Source organism: Gymnogyps californianus, chromosome 1 (genome assembly GCF_018139145.2).
Source record: "Gymnogyps californianus isolate 813 chromosome 1, ASM1813914v2, whole genome shotgun sequence".
NCBI lineage: Eukaryota > Metazoa > Chordata > Aves > Accipitriformes > Cathartidae > Gymnogyps > Gymnogyps californianus.
In genome coordinates this window covers 150,797,385-150,814,879 of record NC_059471.1, presented here as the reverse complement: position 1 = coordinate 150,814,879, position 17,495 = coordinate 150,797,385, and the positions used below count along the sequence as shown (strand labels likewise).

General features: G+C 39.5%; 1 protein-coding gene across 1 annotated transcript in view; it reads left to right on the top strand.

Moving 5' to 3' along the window:
* The window catches only part of WNK1 (WNK lysine deficient protein kinase 1), a 106,298-nt gene that overhangs the window by 78,848 nt on the left and 9,955 nt on the right, over positions 1–17,495 (top strand). Inside the window, exons 16-25 of the mRNA XM_050915059.1 lie at positions 1,562–1,735; positions 2,548–2,599; positions 2,761–2,901; positions 3,256–4,682; positions 7,460–7,543; positions 12,631–12,717; positions 13,420–13,489; positions 14,999–15,078; positions 15,612–16,270; positions 17,231–17,433. Of these exons, the coding sequence (XP_050771016.1) occupies positions 1,562–1,735; positions 2,548–2,599; positions 2,761–2,901; positions 3,256–4,682; positions 7,460–7,543; positions 12,631–12,717; positions 13,420–13,489; positions 14,999–15,078; positions 15,612–16,270; positions 17,231–17,433 (2,977 nt within the window). The remainder of the gene's footprint in view (positions 1–1,561; positions 1,736–2,547; positions 2,600–2,760; positions 2,902–3,255; positions 4,683–7,459; positions 7,544–12,630; positions 12,718–13,419; positions 13,490–14,998; positions 15,079–15,611; positions 16,271–17,230; positions 17,434–17,495) is intronic.

Here is a 17,495-nt window from a genome sequence, read left to right as displayed (position 1 = left end):
GCTGGTACAACCTGAATGAAACTGAAAATTGGTTTAGTGTTACTGAAGTGAGAGGGGGTGACAAAAAGCAGTATCTTTTGCCAGCTTCTTGGGCACGTAGCATCCATCTTTTAGCTTAGAGAGGTGGCAGAATAATAGGTGGTGTGTGCTGGATTCATACCTGTCAAAAGAAACCAAATCAGTGACATGGAGAAATCTCTTCGCCACTAATGGCTTTCCGAGAAAGAGGAAGAAGTTGGTTCTTGGCTATGTACATGTATGGGCAGTGTAAACAAGTCAATAACACGAAGTCAAGTGCCAAGAAATACGGAGAGAATACACAGATGTCTTACTTCACCTCATACCTAAAGTGATCCTATGGAGGAATAAAAGAGTATGATTGATTTAAAAAAACCAACACTACCCCCCCCCCCCCCAACAACAACCACAAACATTTGAGATGAGTAGAAGCAAAATAAGTGACCTGTGCATCCAAAATGCAGTCACATAGTTGAAAGTGTGCAACCTAATTTAGACAACTGAATCTGGAACTTTATGCTCATCAGTTTCTTGCTGAATATTGAGGAAACTTTTGATTGTAAGACTTTCTGGTTTCCTTTTATTCAGGAAACTATTAGGCATACCCCATATAGGTATCTGTCATTGCTCAACTTAAAGCACTGGAGGTTTCTTTAACTAGTAAGTATTCTGCATTGCAAAGACTGATACAAGCACATCAAGCTTGTCTTTCCTTTTTCTGGACCAGCATCCCAGAAACTTGATGTAAAAGTGATGTCTCAGGCTTTACCTCTAAGGTGCTCTCTCTTTCCCAGCAGGGGTACTGTGACTGACAGCTTTACTTCTGTTTCATAGACTAACTGTCTCTGAGAGTTTTACCATGCATTATTTCAGGAGACAGAATTTTCTCATGGGTCAAACCAAACTACGAATGTCTTTCTAAATGCCAAGTATACTTGTTTAAGCTTGTTTCTTCCAACATAAGCAGCAGAATGTATTTTTATAGAGCAATATAATGTATTGAAACTAGATAGGCTGAGCAATCTTCCTCTCCCTGTATTGGGAACATAATTAATACTTGCATTTATGTACTACAGCAAGACTTTGAGTTAGTGATGTGCAACCTGCATAGAGTAGAAGTTCTACATGGTATGGAAAGAAAGAAGCACAGAATACATCTTGCAATACAGAATTTTCAAATTTTTTTATGTTATAGTTTCCTTTAAATGTGGCTCTTTACATTTACATTAGATAGGAGGAACTGCAGTAAGATAAGGCTGCTAATTTTAAATTTCACTGTGCTAAGCAAAGATTGAGGTGACAGTTTGATGAAGAAGTGAGATTGAATGTTGTTCCACAGCAAAGAGTAAACCAGGGCAAATGCTTCTGTGCTGGAGATAATTTTAGAAACAATTGTTTTTCTCTAAGGTGTCACCATCTTTGTCTTGTGCATAAGAACAGTGAAGGGAGGACAAACAGTAACACCAAAAGTAGATTATGGTTATTCAATATATTGTTTTGAGATAATTCGTGGAAAATTATTGTTGCTTTATTCTCTTTACAGGTGCAGAATGAGTTTATTTTAGCAACTGAGAGAGACTCATTTGTAGAACAGGTACGAGAGATTATTGAGAAAGCAGATGAAATGCTAAGTGAGGATGTAAGTGTGGAGCCAGAAGGTGATCAAGGTTTGGAGAGTATGCGGACAAAAGATGATGGCTTCTTTCCAGGGTCGCAGGTATGTAAAGGACAGATTGCCTTAGCTGTTTGTATTTTCCATTTTGGGTGGTATGGTTTTGTGAGTAGAGCTAGCTAGAAACTGAAACTTTCTTTCACGAGAAATATCAAAGCTTAATAATTAAATGAAGAGACAAACAGAAAGCTTCATATCAGAGTGAGAGCCTAAAATTCATTTAGAAAGCTAAGTAACGTAGACCTCTTGCTTTTTGACGTGTTCTAACATTTCTGAAGCTGCTGAATCTCCTAACAGTCCACTAAACAGACAGTCTTAAATGCTTAGGCTTCTTGGATTTGAGGTTACTGTGAGTTAGGACACTAAAACCCCCAGCTCTGTGCTGCTCACTAAACACTGAGAGCCTGAACTCAGGCCCTCTACCCAGTGAGCTACTAAGAGATTGGATGGCTTGGTTAGGAAACACAGGTTTTGAAACTGGTTGCTGGGAATAAGAAGGGGTGACATTTCCTGAATCTCTGCCTTATTTGCACCAAGAACTACTTTGAAACATCAATTTATCTGTGGAATGTTTAAGGAAATCAGTTGGACTGCCTGTTAACATAAGAGTGTTTAGATCAATTTGTTATATTGATGGTCACTAAGCTGAGAAGCTCTAAAAGCACTGTAGCTGAGAAGCTCTAAAAGCACTGTAGCTGACATTTATCTGGGAAGAATTCCACTAGTTTGGTAATGGTACTTGGGTCCAAGGTACTGCTTACCTTAAATGCCCACATTTCAAGTAAGCTAGCATTTTAAGAACTATCTTGTGGGTTTCTGTTTCAGAATAGAACTTTACATTTTATCTTACTTTACAGAAATTAGAGTTCAAACAGCCAGATCCTACATCTTCCATGCCACAAAGAATAGGTAAGTCTTTTGTGATTTTTTTCAACAGTTACCTTTTTCTGTTTCAGCAGATGGGTGCAGCCAGGTTTTTATTTTGTATGATGGAGTGCACATTCCATGTTGCAGGTTATGTATTTAGTTACAACCATGTATCACTAAACATCTGACTTCTTTCTGTTTAGGGGTTCCTCCTAGCTCCTTTACCCAGGTTGTCCATTCTGCAGGAAGACGGTTTATTGTCAGCCCTGTCCCTGAGAGTCGGTTAAAAGACCAGGGCTTTTTCACGTCTGCTGTTCCTGGAGGAAAAGAAACTCCAGATATGGGTAAGTCATCTAAACTCTTAAAATCTGATGGCTAAGATATGTTCATCAAAACTGTGAAGTTAGTTAACTAAACTGTTCCTAAAGACCTCTTAAAATACTTGGGGAAGTAAGGAACTGTCTGTGCTGATAAGAAGTGATTATAATTTGAGTGATACTGTGCAGGATTCTTGGGGAAGAAAATGCTGATGGGCTGTCTGCAAGATGCTGAAACCTTTAATTCTGTATTTTAATGTAAGCCTGGATTTGTAATTTTTTTTTTTTATGCTGAGAGGTAAATGTGATCTTAGTCTAGCAATAGACAATAATACTGTGATGAACTTTTCCAGGTGGACTGACATTTTTCTGTTCTTCCAGTTGCTGCATCTCCACTACATGGTCCTGGAATGAATCTCTCCCACTCGGCATCATCACTGAGCTTGCAGCAAGCTTTCTCTGAGATGGGGCATGCTCAAATGACAGAAGGACCTAGTACAGCTCCTCCAGTGTTCAATCAAACAATACCACCATTTCCACCTGCACTTTCTACCATGGGGGGCAGTGGTGCACCTCCTGCATCTGTGGCTGCTTCTTCAATATCTGTTCCCTCCAGCACAGGTGTTTCTCTTGCAGGATCTGTTACTTTGTCTTCAGAAAGTGCAGCTGTTGGAGTTGCACCAAGTGCAAGTGTGCCAACCTCTATTTCTCCACCTCCAGCCTCAAAATCTGGACAGCAGTCGACAGGTGTCACTTCCAGTGTGAGCGCCCCTGCTTCTTTCTCCTTACCTACCACATCCCAGCCTGCTCAACCAGTAACTGGAGATATTGCCCCCAGTATCAGCACACCGTCATCTTTGGCACTGCCATCTACCCAGGTTCCTGGTGTCACTGGTCTTGGTGTAGTTGCACCAGCTGTGACATCTCAGTCAACTCCTCAGATTGTAAGTAGTATGGCAGCACCACAGACATCTGTTGCCCTGTCTCTGGCTCAGAACGTGGCTTTGCAGCTTCCTCAGCTTAGTAGCAGTGGCTCTGTCTCCAGTCTAGCAGAAACAACTGTTGTGAGTGCTCCGCAGTCACTACCTGAGAGTGGGCAGTCTATGGATAAATCACAGCTCTGCAATGCAGCTGGCTTATCGCTTCCAATCTCTGCACCTTTATCATCCTCAGTAGCAACAAGCATATGTGGTTCAGTCACTCAGCCAGTGATACATCCCTTACTTGTCCCATCAGGAATTACATCAACACCTGTCCTACCCCAGATTCCAGGTGCAACACCCATGTTGCCCCAGGTTCCATTACCTGGTGTCTTACCACAACCAGTCACTAACTTGCCTGCAGTACAGCAAACTTTGATACACAGCCAGCCTCAACCAGCTCCATTACCCAATCAGCCTCATGTTCACTGTCTGGAGGCTGATGCCGATGCTCAGTCTAAAGCTCCTGGTATTGATGATATAAAGACCCTGGAAGAAAAGCTGCGGTCTCTCTTCAGTGAACATGGTAATGTGGGAACAGCGCATCCATCCGTATCTCTGGAGACATCATTGGTAATGGAAACTACAGTTATTCCTGGGATACCAACCACTGTTGTTGCACCAACTAAACCCCTGACATCCATTAGCACTTGTATACCTCCGAGCAGTTTGCCTCTTGGACCAACTGGCTTGCCAGTGCTGACACCAGTTGCCACTCCCGGGCAAGTGATCACCCCAGTCAGCTATATTTCGGCATCGAGCAGCATTGCAACAGCAGTAGTGAAACCAGGGACCTCTCCTTCAAAGCCCCCTCTTAGCAGAGTACCGGTAAGAAATGCAACATTTGTGTGAATATTCAAGTATTGTAGGAAACAGCCTTCTTAAGCAGAATCTCTTTTATAAAGCAAAATACTTATTCAGGCAGAGGTGTCTTCACGGAATATGATTTTGAAAGTTTTATGCTCTGGTTGTTTTTGTGTCCCAAGAGGTGTTTTAGTTTGTCCATATTGGGGGAAAAACGTCCAATTCTATATTGTGCCTCTGAGAGCGCTCTCTAGTGTTACTGTTAATTTTTCCTACTCCTAAACTACAGAGTGAAGCAACTGTGGTTTTGTTTTTTTGTGGGTGGTTGTTTTTTCAAGTAGAATTTGGAAGGCTTGCTTTAAATAGCTTTTTATCGTGTACACGGTCACTAGAATGAGACAGAGTGGTTGTATGTTTCACAAAGCAGTCAGGATAGCGGAGCTTTGCTTCTTGTCATTAGCCTGTTCCTTGAAGGCAAGGATGAACCTGACTAAAAGTTTTTGGTTTGTTTTTTTTTTTTTTTTTTTGTTTGTTTGTTTTAAAAAGTCCTCTGCTGCTTATATGGTGCCCGGATACTCTTTTCCTTCCAAATGTTAGATTTGTGAAAACAGAATTTTGAGAAGTTTAAAAGATACCTTTATATCTGAAAAAAAACCTTTTTTGTTTGTTTACTGAATCATGCTCTTCAAACAAACTCTTCCATAAAGAGATAGTCATGACTTATAGTAACTACTTGAGATGTGTTGTGGATGTTGTTACCTGCTCACTAACTAGACGTATTGGTATGTGAAATTAGACTACCTATTTTCTTTTAAACAGCTCCCTGTGTTGGGAGACAGTGCATTTCAATATTTTAAACTATTGGTAGCCCTTTCCTTTTCAAAGTTAAATGGAAATAGGTTGAAGAAACTTTCAGGTGTTTAACAAACCAAAAACCTTGATACTCACTTCTTTTTGTTTCTGTAATGTTCTTTTCTACTCACCAACACTTTGTGTTGGTCTTCTTTAGCCAGCCTTGCTATTAACCAGTTTCAGGGCATTCAAATTGAGCTAATGCTCCTAGCATCTCCATTCATTGGTAGTCTTTCCCTTGTACTCTTTGTATTCAAACAAAGTAGAAAATTTCTGCCATGGAGGAGTGGGAATATGTGTCAAGGAAGTTGGGAAGGAAATCTAGACACAGAGGTATTCATTTATATTGAAATGAAGTTGAGAATTAGAAAAGAAAGATTAGAAAATAATAAAAACCGGTATTGGTTCAGGAACAGTTGGAGCAGTTAGAAACCTGCTAATTGCAAACCTGTAATTACAAAGGCTTGGGTTTAAATGTAATAAATGCTTGGGGTTTTTGATTGTCAGTTGTGGAAAAACTACCTCCTCTCTGAAGTTTTCACTTATAAATTAGTTTGGTTTTCTTCAAAGCTTAATTTTAGTTTCACTTTCTGTGTTGGTTTTGAGGTTTAAGGAGCTTATTGCTTTAGTTTTCTGGGATTTAGTAAACTCTGTGTGTGTGTATTTTATTTTGTTTATGGTCAACCTGTTAACCTAGACAGTTAAATGTGTTTTGACTTACGAATTTATTTAAAATATGTTTTGCCTCATATTTATAAACTGAATGATTAACTTACCACAGCTTAAAAATTCATCATGCCTTAGAACAGGTAACATCCACTTGTATGTTCCTAGTGCATAAAAAAGCTGAGGTAATGCAACTTGGCATAGTTCCTGCTGAAACATTTTTGGGAGGATAGATAACTATGGAGTGCATCTTCACCGGGCAGTTATTACTGCAATTTGAACCATTAGTTAAGCTGTGGTAACATGACTGCAAGCTAGAACTAGTTCTGCTTGTTGAGGACCGGAGTAGACTTTGGGCCAGTTACCCATATCCAGCAGTGCTCGCTGTCGTACAAGGGAAGCCAGCTGACCAACGCTATAACTCATAAGGCTGTCATGTGTTTCTCAAACTTCAAAGTCACGGTCAAGCCTCAAGATTACAGCTGAGAATAAGAATTGTAAATTGTGTAATGGATCACTTAATTCCTAGAACTTCCCACTTCCCTAACAATGGAAATAACTAACTGGAATGTGCTATCTGACCTGGTGGAGAGGCTTTGATGCCTCCTTCTAACCTTTCCAGTCTCTCTAACCTCTTCCACATAACCTGGATGACTTCCCCCTACCCAGTTGCATGGCCTAGTCATCTTCTGTGGGTCATCAACACCCTTCAGGTTCAAAAAAAGTGATGGATCAAGAAATTGGTGTGAGAGGTCTATAAATCTGCTTCTCAACAAGTGGAGACGTCCTCAGGCATGACAGTTCCTGTTCTCAAGTCATGTTGGTTGGAACAATTTGCCAGAAGCACGCAGCTTGCTGTTGCTAATGGGCAGTTAACATAGATCTATTGTAAGGAGATTGAGTGCATTCTTGCACCCTTTTATAAATTAAGCTTCTTGGAAATGTAATTGCTTTTTGGAAGAATTATTGTAGCATTTCTTGCAGACTTGAAAATAATATCCCCAAGATACTTTGCTTGTGGACACAGCAGCTTGTTTAAACTGGAAATTGTGGCTGCTCAAAGATAATCTGGATTAAAAAATAAAACAAAATCAAACAAACAGCTTCCCCCGACTTTGTTGGAAAAATTCCTAAAGACTCTATGCTAACTCTCCAGGAAGGAAGTCTCTACAGAAAAAAATGTTGAGGCTTCTGTTGTATGACACGACTGACTGTAGCTTGGTATCTGATCCTTCTGTTGTTCCCTGTCTGATGGACTCGCGTTTCCTCTTCGTTATCCATAGGTGCTACCAGTAGGTTCTGAACTTCCGGCTGGCACTCCATCCAGTGAGCCGCTGCCACCTTTTCCAGGACCTTCACTAACTCAGGTGCTACACAACTTGGCAGATTTTATCTGCTGCTTTTCCTTTCAAAGAGCATGTTTTGATTAAACTCTCCATTGCATGTTATTAATGTCTTTGTTTTTCTTTCCTTTTGACTGAGTAACCCCTTTTGTGTAACTGTAGCAGTAGCCAGAGTCACTTCAGCACTGGATATGTAGCTTGCCCTTCGGGATGCTGTACCTAGTGTCTGAAGTACAGGAACAATTAATCAGACTTGGGGTTTTTCGGTGTGTTAACCTGAACTTGAGTTTTTTTTTTTTTTAAAACATAACACAGGTGAATGTGTACATAAAACTTGAACCTGTTTTCTTCTTGAAAAGGGTATAGTAGCAAAATAATAGCTCTTTAGGGAAGCAGTACATACTGCAAGTAAATGTAAATGAAAATGCAAAATTGCTGGCTTTGCGAATTCCTGGGTGGTTTTTTTTTTTTTTGCAGTGGTTACTACACTCTGATTTCACTAGGCTTTCAGATTTGCAAAAGGTATTTGAAGCTCCTGAACATAAACATGAGTTGAAATGTAACAGTGGCTTCCCTTGCTCAGATTCTGTCCTTGTATGCAATAGTTAGCTTGGATATTTTGTAAGTTAATTGGACAGGTGATCAGCTCAAGACCACAAAGATTAAATCTGTCTTCACTTCTGTTTAAAAAATAGAAAAAAAACCCCAAACCCAACAATCCTGTAATTGAAAGAACTGGATTAAGACAAAACTGTTTTATGAATCTTCTAGATGCTGTGTAATGAGATGTAACATGGTGTCGTGGTTTAACCCCAGCTGGCAACTAAGCACCACGCAGCCGCTCGCTCACTCCCCCCACCCAGTGGGATGGGGCAGAGAATCGGAAAAAAAAAAATCCAAACCCTTGTGTGTTGAGGTAAAGACAGTTTAATAGGACAGAAAGGAAGGAAAAATATACAAAACAAGTGATGCACAATGCAATTGCTCACTACTCGCCGACCGATGCCCAGTTAGTTCCCGAGCAGTGATCCACCCCTCTCAGCCAACTCCCCCCCAGTTTATATACTGGGCATGATGTCATATGGTATGGAATATCCCTTTGGCCAGTTTGGGTCAGCTGTCCTGGCTGTGTCCCCTCCCAACTTTTTGTGTCCCTCCAGCCTTCTTGCTTGGCTGGACATGAGAAGCTGAAAAATCCTTGACTTAGTATAAACACTACTTAGCAACAACTAAAAACATCAGTGTGTTATCAACATTATTTTCCTACTAAATCCAAAACACTGCACTATACCAGCTACTAGGAAGAAAATTAACTCTATTCTAGCTGAAACCAGGACACATGGGAACACTACACTTCAATATGCAAAGAAAAGCTGAAAAAATAACCGTACAAAACCCACGAGACAGAGTTGTGCTACTTTTGAAAGATGTTTGTGAATAACCACAAAGATGGCTTTCTATAGAATTATATTAAAGTACACTTGGCACAGAATTATCACTCCAATTTTATATTCAAACCTGTAAAGATATGATTCAGGTGGGTACCTAGTGGTGCCTGCTTAAGGCTCAGAGTAATTTTGTCTTAAATCTGGTGTTTCCTGAGTACATGTGCTTCTTGTAGTATTAACCTCTTCCACCTGTGGCTTAAGTCCACAGTGAGTAGTCTTAGAATACGTGTCCAAAAGCTACACTTGAATTGGAGTCTGTCCTTTTATAGAAAGGAATTATTCACTTAAGTCTTAACTTTAATTTTAAAGTAATTCCAATAAAATAGCTACAGTATGAAAATTTGTACAATACTTACTAGCATTGTGGCCTGATTTCTTTTTTTTTTTCTTCTTGACCACTGAGAATTTTAATGCAGACTGAGCTAACCTTGATCAAGTTCTCTCCGTAACACTCTGGTAACATTTTCCCTCTCATCTCTTGCAATGGAGCTCTTGAATTCGTTTCACCTGTGGAAGGGAATTTAAAATAAACTTTAAAGGTCATTTTAGTTCTTTGCAAGCTGTTCCTTTTTTGGGATTTACAATAGCTTGATGAGAACTTCTATCTGAAAGGATTTAAGCTGACTGTCATACGAAGGAATAGTGTTAGAAAATTGCAGCTTTAAACTGTGCTAAGGCAACTTTGGTTAATGAGCTGTCATGGCTCATGTTCTACAGCTAAAACTGTAAAAACTGAATTATATGTATTAGGGTACAAATCTTCAGAGATACCATTGGAATAGTACTTCCATTTCTGTCTTTCAGGTGTGAGAACCATGGTATTACCTGGTTCTAAAGCTTGAGTAGAGTTGAGCAACAGGACATGTTAGCTGCTTTTGTGGAGTTTTATGTTGGTTATGACATTAATAGTCCCTTTTTAACTTTTCCAGCTTTTTTCCTCCAGTGCTGTCTATGCAGAAGCTCTGTCTTTGTTCAGAAGTTTCTCTAATCCTCCCAGTAAATGTCATTATTTTGTGATCGCTTAAGAATCTCTCTTAGACTAAGTTTGCATAGAGTATGTCCTGGAGGTTAGAATGGAAACAGTCTAGTGGACCTAAGTTACAATGTGTCTAAAGTTGACATCTCATCCTGTCTATTCCTGCTCTACTACCTTCTTGGTCTTCATCTGATCGAGCAAATGCAAATCAGTGACCTTAATCAAGGAGTCCATGCAGATGGCCACTGTGTCCAGGACTACTTCTTGGTTGTCTGTTCTTTTTAATTAAAGCATGTTTAAATCTTTTGTAAGCAATGAGAATCAGTCCACTGTTTGGAAAGTATTATTCAGTGTGAAAAGGCAGAAATTTGTGCTCTTTATGTAAGAAAAGTATGAAAGTGAATGTATGGCTCTTGAAACCTGTCATTAAAGGAGTGCTGCTGTATTTGGTTTTATGCAGTTTCTTTCTAGCAGGCTGAATGAGGGCCATATTCCTGCCCTGTGAGTAATCAGGAAATGGGTGTCTTCTGCTTCCAAACTGAGGAAGAAGCTGAATGACTTATGTAGAGCTATAAGATGGTAGTGTTAGCAAGCAACACTTTTTTTTTTTTTTTTTTCCCCTGGAGGCAGAAGCTGGTTTATGCCTTTCAGCCAGTTCTTTCTGAAGCATGGCTTTGCTGAAAAGGAGACAATAACAGTTTGGTGTTAATTCTTATCTGCATTCTTACCATGAGCAAGGGTAGCAAATGGATCTGGAGGCAGCTGGTTAAAATCAGTCACACTAAGTTCATAGTCCTTTTTATTGTCATTGCTTGGAACTGGGTATGCTAGTAATATTTTCCCCCAAACTCAAAGCACTTGTAGCCACTTATGTGACTCAAGGCACTGAAGGCTTCTTCCTGTTTGTCATAGGTATTTCTGGCAGGCTTTGTGGTATGGAAGAGGCACAAATATAGATCTCTTGCTTCTTGTCCTTTGCAAACAGCTTACCTAATTTCACTTCTCATTTGAACTCTAAAGCCTGTCTAGGAGTGAGACAAAATTGGAGGAGACCAACTGGATCAAATCTAATTGGCTGTTAAGAGCATTTGCTGCTATCACATAATACTATCTGGAAAATTACTGGCTTGTCTTAAAGTAGATAGGCTTGCCTTCCTTACTGCTTCTGTCAGTAACTCATTACACAATTGTTTTTTTCTTTTCTTAGTACCAGACTCCTAATTTGCAGACGAAGTACATGTCATCTCAAGACTGGCTTTGCACAGTTTGTTCCTTGGTCTTAAATACCTGTTCTGTTTATTCCTTAATTGCTTTTTAAAGTGTATTTAGATTAATTTTTCAAGCTTCATTTTGGTACCCTTGTTCCATAAGGAAATCTTTATTTCCTGGTCATTCTGATATCTCAGCTCTTTGTTCACTTGAAGCAAATATCTTCTTGTGAGTGTGAGTGATGAGAATTATATAGTATTTCAGGTGAAATGTCCTCTTTATTTTGCAGTATTATTGTATTAAATTAGCTCACTTGTCTGCTAAGCATTTGGATTTCTGAATGGAGTCATAGAAGTCTGCATCTTGTGCTTTTTTTTTTTTTTTTTAATGGAATTGATACAGGGTTTATTGTTCTTAGGTTTTTTGGTTGTGTTTTGAAATCCACAATTCAGGAAGAATGTCATCCTGGCAACCTGTTGAAAGCATCTTTATGCTATTGTGTACCTCTAACTTTCAGTTTCTTGAAAGTGGAAGGTAATGTTATGTTGCCGTGACCTCAGCTTCAGTTCTAAAAACAGATCTAGCTTTTTAATATAAAAGACTTGGAAAGATTAATGATGCTAAAGTTTGGATGGAAATTGCTACTCTGTAGAGTCAGAATTGCAACTTAGTGATATCTGCCAACACTTTCTTCTTCCATATGTATCTTATGGGTATGGCCCTAATTAATGATTTTGAGTGAATCCGAGCTTTTCTTATCTTGAAGATATTTTTAGGTAATTCTTCTTCTCTTCCCCTCCCCAATTCAAATGGCCAAGTTTGAAAAACATCTTGGATGCCAACTCAAACAGCTAAAATCTAAGTAGTAAGCATACTTGAGAGAGATTCTGCCCCTCTCCCTTCCTCCTCTTCAAGTCAGTCCATCCAGATAGCTTCTTTGGGGGAACTTGTAAATGTTTGTTGGTTCATTTGTGTTTTTATGTTGTGTTTTTTTTTAAATTTGTGTTATTCTCAATCTTGCTTTATCCATGCTTGCTTTTGAAATTATGGGCATCTTTTTTATTTTTTCTGTGATTTCCCCCCCCCCCCCCCCCCCATTGACTTTCTTTCTTCAAGATTTTAGATAAGCCATAATACAAATTACCTCTGTTATCCTCTAACCAAAAAATTTAGAACTTGGGAGCCCTGCAGCATCTTTGCTCAGTTCTTGAGAGTGGGAATGTAAACTTCATGCTAGCTTTAGGAAAAACAGAAGTTCCAGTTAATGCCTCTTTTCTGTTTTTTACCAAATGTGTTGCTTAAATTGCTTCCAGTCTTACTGTGCAACACATGTTAAATGTAAACATGTAGGAAGGCAACATGATAGAAATATGGAAGCTATTCTGACTGCTTTAAATTTTAGTATTAAATACGGCTGTTTCTCAAACGTGATGTATTTCTCCTGAGCTGGGACAGCTGTTTACTCTTTCCTTTCTCAGTCCCAACAGCCACTGGAAGATCTGGATGCTAAGCTGAGAAGAACCCTTAGTCCAGAGACCGTTCCAGTGACATCTGCTCCTGCCTGTGTACGTTTGCAATGTTGGCAGTTTAGCAGTCTTGAAAAACTTCAGTGTTTTCTCGAGGTTGTGCTCTTAGGTCACTGCCTTTGATATCACTATACCAGTCTTTAGACTTTTAAAACTAAAAATGAAGAGTCGTCTTCCAGTTTGTGGGACTAAGTCAAGCAAAATAGGAAAAATCTGTATTTTGCGATAGATTATGTATTTCCTGAGGCTGGTTTTGGTATTAGTTCTTAATCAGCTTTTCTGGTGATGTCATTAATGTCACCAAACTAGAAGGGGAAGTGACTGTGGCATAAGGGGAAAGAGCACTAGACAAGCACTGTGTGATATATCAGTCTTAATTTGGGAGGGATGCTTAAAGTGTGGATCTGAAATTTTAAAAGACTATAATAATAAACTTTGATACAAAATGAAGATAATGATTGACATTGTGATCTCCAAGTGGCTACTTATGCATTACTTCTGCAAAGCAAAAGGAGATGTTCTGCTGACAGCCTTGGGGTTGTAAGGCGTGCAAAATCTCTTCCTGATGTTGCTTGCTTTGGAGGTTAAAAACTCTTGCATTCATCTTGTCATGGGTCATACTTTGACCCTGGTGGAAATAAAAGATTATGTAATATGCAGTATGGTGGATTTGTTGGCATTCAGTGAAACTGCTGATTCTTTTAACTTAATTTTATTTTGTTTTATCCCTTGAACCTTTAGTCTGTGCCCTCAGTAGCATCTACAACGGTTACCGGGCTGGTGTCCACAGCAACACAGTCTCTGAAGGATGGTAAGATAGCCTTGATTATTTTAGATGGTTTGTCAGCATGGAGATACAATCCAAAATTGAACATACTACCAATTTGGAAGTAAATAGCCTTTTTAGTAAGTCGTACAATGGCAATTCCTTAAGGATCATATTAGTTTTTAGTAACCAGACTGAAATTTTCCACTGTAGGCCAGGAGGGGGGAATAATATATGCATATTATAGTAACTCATTTAGGATTTAGAGCTGTCCAAAATGCTAAATTAAGACTTGCAAAGAATCTCCAGTATGCTGCTAAGGTACAGCTTCAGGATTTGAAGGAACTGTTTTCTGTCTTGTGTTATGTTCTTGGCAACAACAGTAAGGCTTCTCATTTTGCATCATCGTGCTGTGTTCTATATGTAGGATACCTCTTCCTAACCTAAGAGTGTTTCCTTTCTATTTAGAGAAATGAAGGTTAAACTACTAAAACTTTGAGAGGTAGTAGGAAAACCAGACTCCATTCTGGCTGCTTTAGAACAACTGAAGGTTAGGTGATCAGCAATTGAAGTCTGAATGATCAATGATTTTCAAATCTAAATGAGTTCAGTTGTTGGGGGGGGGGGGAACCCAACAACTTGCAAAATACTCTGAGACTTTCTTGTCAGTATTCCCCTAATTGTTTTAATTTTAAAAATTTTCCTTTTTGAAAAAAAAAACTGTTAATGTGATACTAAAATTGTTTCTGAACTATCTAGTAAACATTATTTAACTTGCATATGCCTCTGAAGTTCAATGACAAACCTTCAAAAGCTAATAAAACCATTAGGAAAATAAAATATTCCCGTTTTAGTATGTTGGTAGTGAACTATGCTGTAGAACTCATTTGTCTGCTAGAAAATGAGTTGGTTTTTGCCTGCTAAAGTTTAGAAGGTAAAAGTAAACAAACTGGGAAGTGGCTTAATAAACACAGCAAGCTGTCCAATAGAACTGATTTAAAAATAGAATGTTATTTCTCAGCTTTGTAACCTTATACTGCCATTGCATACAGCAACAAAATTAGGAGCTGACACCTAAGAATCCAGCTCTCAAAGCTTCAGAGAGACTGCTTTGAGTGAATGTGGTTTATAGCATTTCTTCATCTTACCACTTTTCAATTTATTAATATAAATTGTCCCCAGCGTTTGTGAAATTTAGGTAGTGTGGGTATTGAATTAAAATAAGCTTTTTCTTACATAAATTTAAGTTCTGCTTTTTATTCCTTGGCTATTTCACATCCGTGTTTGAAATCAGTGTGCTTTTTTTACTGCTATCTAAAAGTGCACTTTTAGCAAGTGTACTGTGCAGGGAAACTTTATAGAAAAATACTTCATTTTAACATTGCAGTTTGATATTCTAGATGGTGAAGTTGAAAAAAGAGATCAGGTTCCATGAATCCAAAGGCCTGTTAGGAGTTAACTGATAGTTGAGTTTGAAGTAGATAAAAAGAAATGGTTGGAGTTGAAATAATTTGTTGCTCATTTGCTTCTTAATCCCATTCTCCTTTTCCTTAGCTTCAGCATCATGGAGTGGAGAGAGCAGTGCTATGGCTACCACAGCAGGAGCTGGTGTTCTTAAGATGGGACGGTTTCAGGTACGAGATGTTAAACTGATTTGGTTGTTGATACAGGATCTTGGAGCAGTTCCTGCCAAATCAGTGTGCCTCATGGTGGGCTTTTCTGTCCGGAGAAAATGTCCATGTTGAGTTTGTGCTTTGTGCAGATGCTGTTTTCATTCAGGGCAGAGATTGCACTAGATTATGCAGGTCTAGAATTGTGAGTACAGCATTTCATCATGTCAGGCCTTAGCTGTGTAACTGTTGGCCTTGGTCTTTAATGTGAGCTGCTTTTTGGCTAACAGTGCTGGGATGTTCACTGTATTATGTCCTGTTTGTGAAGGAAGTCCCCTCTGAATCTGCTGTGTTTCTTGGAGTTAATCCTCCATATTGCTTAGAAGCACTATTTTGTGTGGCAGTGTGTTACTTGGAGGGATGCAGTAGCTTGCTTTGTGGCTTACCAAGGAAATGAGTTATTTTCCCCTTTCAGATGCATCTTACTATTCAGGTAAATAAAAGCATCATGTTAAGGAAGAACTAAGAAAGACTGCATGATTGCATTTCTATTCTAGGTATCCGTGGCAGTGGATGATGTGCTAAAAGAGGGTGACAAACCTGAAACTAAGCCAGTGCAATTTGAAACCACCTCCACTGATTCTTCATCTCTTTCTGGCAGTAGCCCAGAGAGTACACTGGTAAAGCAGGCTGGCAGTCGGAAAAGCGAGGCTGTCGCTGACTCTTCCTTGGATGTGGTAGATGGCATTCCTCAGACAGTTCCTGTGCTGCAATTACCAGTAGATGTTGGTCAGCCTACTAAGGTTGGGCGCTTCCAGGTAACAACAACGACGGATCAAGTGGGGCGCTTTTCGGTGTCGAAGACTCAGGATGAGGTCAGCTGTGCAGAGAAAGAGCCAATGACTCTTCCTCTCTCTGTGGGCTTGGAACAAGTTGCTTCTTCAGCCGCAGCTCCGAAGAAAGAGCTGGAGTCAAGGCAGTCCCCACACATGAATGGTCCGTCCTCTGAACCGGAGGCTGCCTTCTTAAGTGGAGTGGCTAAGGATTTGGATGATGGCTCGGGGAGCCCAGACTCCCTCCAGCACCTGGGGTCGAAGATCAGCCTCCCCGTTCAGAGCCTTAGCAACTCATTCAACTCTTCCTACATGAGCAGTGACAATGAGTCGGATATTGAAGATGAAGACTTGAAATTGGAACTCCGTCGGTTACGGGAGAAGTAAGGCTTTTTTCCTTGTGTGGTTGTGTATGAAATATGTAACAGGATTAATATGAATTTCATCTGTACTTCACTTTTCACAAAGAACAAAAGTAAACTTCTTTTAAAAGACTCAACCTTTGCTAAGTGTCAGGACCCGTTGTCAGTGTTTATGTGGGAAGTAAGATTCTTTAGTGGGAAAGTAGTACACAGTTATAACAAAAAAGATCTATACATGTTTGCTGTGCTTAATTTTCTAACCTGTAACCTTGTTCTCTGTGTTTATATGTAGATTGCTGCACTGTGGATAAGACTGCAGGTGTATAGAAGCTTTTGCATATCACTGAAGTTTAGTAGTTAGTGGGAATAGTGGTGTCTCATTTGAAAATGACACACAACTCGCTGCATTTCTGATATGCATTTCTGGCATTTTTAATGGTTCTCCTTTTCCTGAAGAATCCTTGTTGGTGTAGAAAAAAATTTAGAACTCAAGCAATGTGACGTAATTTATTTATACTGAAAGTTGAACTTTTTTTAGGGCAGCTGGCAATTTTAAATCTTGTGTATGCAGCTGCTCTGAAAAAAACCTAACCCAATACAAATGTAGAAGTCTCCAAGGCCATATGTCTCTGAAAACAAGTAATCTGGTTATTCCTGTAGCATTTTAATGCTGAATGATTTGATCTTCTACAGTAGGTGTATGTTCTTGTTTGTACTTCCATTTATCCTGGTTTTATGATTGCAATGTTGGGAACTTTGTGTTGGAATTCTAGCCAGGGTTAGAGCACAGTGGAAAATGGCAAGTGTTCTGCCATGTGCGTTCAGTGGTTATTTGTGGAAAAGATTTATTTCCTCCTTTCTTAAATGTTAATGAGAGTTTGACCAAAGAAGCTGGTCAAGCTTGTCTGGAGGGGAGGGATTGTGTGCATGCATGTATATACATATAATTTTTGTAAGTCATACTCTTTTGTAACTTGTTAGGCACCTTAAAGAGATCCAGGAGCTGCAGAGTCGCCAGAAGCAGGAGATTGAGTCACTGTACGTGAAATTGGGAAAGGCCCCACCTGCGGTAATTATTCCCCCAGCTGCACCCCTTTCAGGAAGGAGGAGACGACCTACTAAAGGAAAAAGCAGCAAGTCCAGTCGTAGCAGCTCCCAGGGAAATAAAAGCCCTCAGCTATCAGGTAAGACTTTCTTCAATTCTTTGAGTAGATCAAACAGACAGGGTGCTATCTCTTGTTCCTAG